General features: G+C 43.6%; 1 protein-coding gene across 1 annotated transcript in view; it reads left to right on the top strand.

Moving 5' to 3' along the window:
• Positions 1 to 398: 398 nt before the first annotated feature.
• The window catches only part of LOC121381302, an 18,443-nt gene continuing 18,027 nt past the window's right edge, over positions 399 to 814 (top strand). The window contains exon 1 of the mRNA XM_041510560.1: positions 399 to 568. Within this exon, the coding sequence (XP_041366494.1) occupies positions 523 to 568 (46 nt within the window). The 5' untranslated portion in view covers positions 399 to 522. The remainder of the gene's footprint in view (positions 569 to 814) is intronic.

The following is an 814-nucleotide window of genomic DNA, read 5'->3' as shown; positions in this document are numbered from 1 at the left end:
CGCGTACAAGCATGGGCGTACGACCCGGGGTGGGGTGGGGGGAGCAGTTGCGCGCCCCCCCCCCCCCCCCCCCCCCCCCCATATTCGGGCAAAACAGTGGGAAAACAGTGGGGAAAATTCGGGCAGTTTTTATCTGGGTAAAATTTCGGACAAATCAACCCCTCCAGCCCCCCTAAATCAAAGAGTCCCCATACGCCCATGCGTACAAGTGTGATTTTAGCCCCGAATAAGACTTACACGCATCTAAGATAAACGAGCGATAATCACCTTTCGTAAATTCGGGTCACTATGTTTTGTGAAATATCCCCCTGGGTCGGTCTCGCATGGTTAAATACAAAATACCCTAGTCACAGACCATGTATACCTTCTAACAGCCAGATAATGGCCGACTGACAATGTAACCGACCAGGAAGTTGTGTTGCGTATTGTTAGTTTTTCGACAGGTAGACTACTCGTGTCACTTGAAGCAAAACGAGGACATACTATTGAAAACACAAAGAAAAGAGGATCGAAAAGTCCGCCATGTTGATGTTGAAATATTTTAGCTTTCTGTTTTTCATTTTTGGTGGTAAGTCTATAATTTGTGTTTGTTTGTTTGTTTTTGTTTTGGTTAATGACACCACTAGAACATATTTGATTTATTAACCATCGGCTATTGGATGTCAAACATTTGGTAATTTTGACTTATAGTCTTAGACATGAAAGCCGATACATTTTTCTATTAGTAGCAAGGGATCTTTTATATGCACCATCCTACAGACAGGATAGCATATACCACGACCTTTGATACACCAGTCGTGATACACTGCCTAGA

Source organism: Gigantopelta aegis, chromosome 2 (genome assembly GCF_016097555.1).
Source record: "Gigantopelta aegis isolate Gae_Host chromosome 2, Gae_host_genome, whole genome shotgun sequence".
NCBI lineage: Eukaryota > Metazoa > Mollusca > Gastropoda > Neomphalida > Peltospiridae > Gigantopelta > Gigantopelta aegis.
The sequence above is the reverse complement of the archived record's forward strand: the minus strand, read 5'-3'. Positions and strand labels throughout refer to the sequence as shown.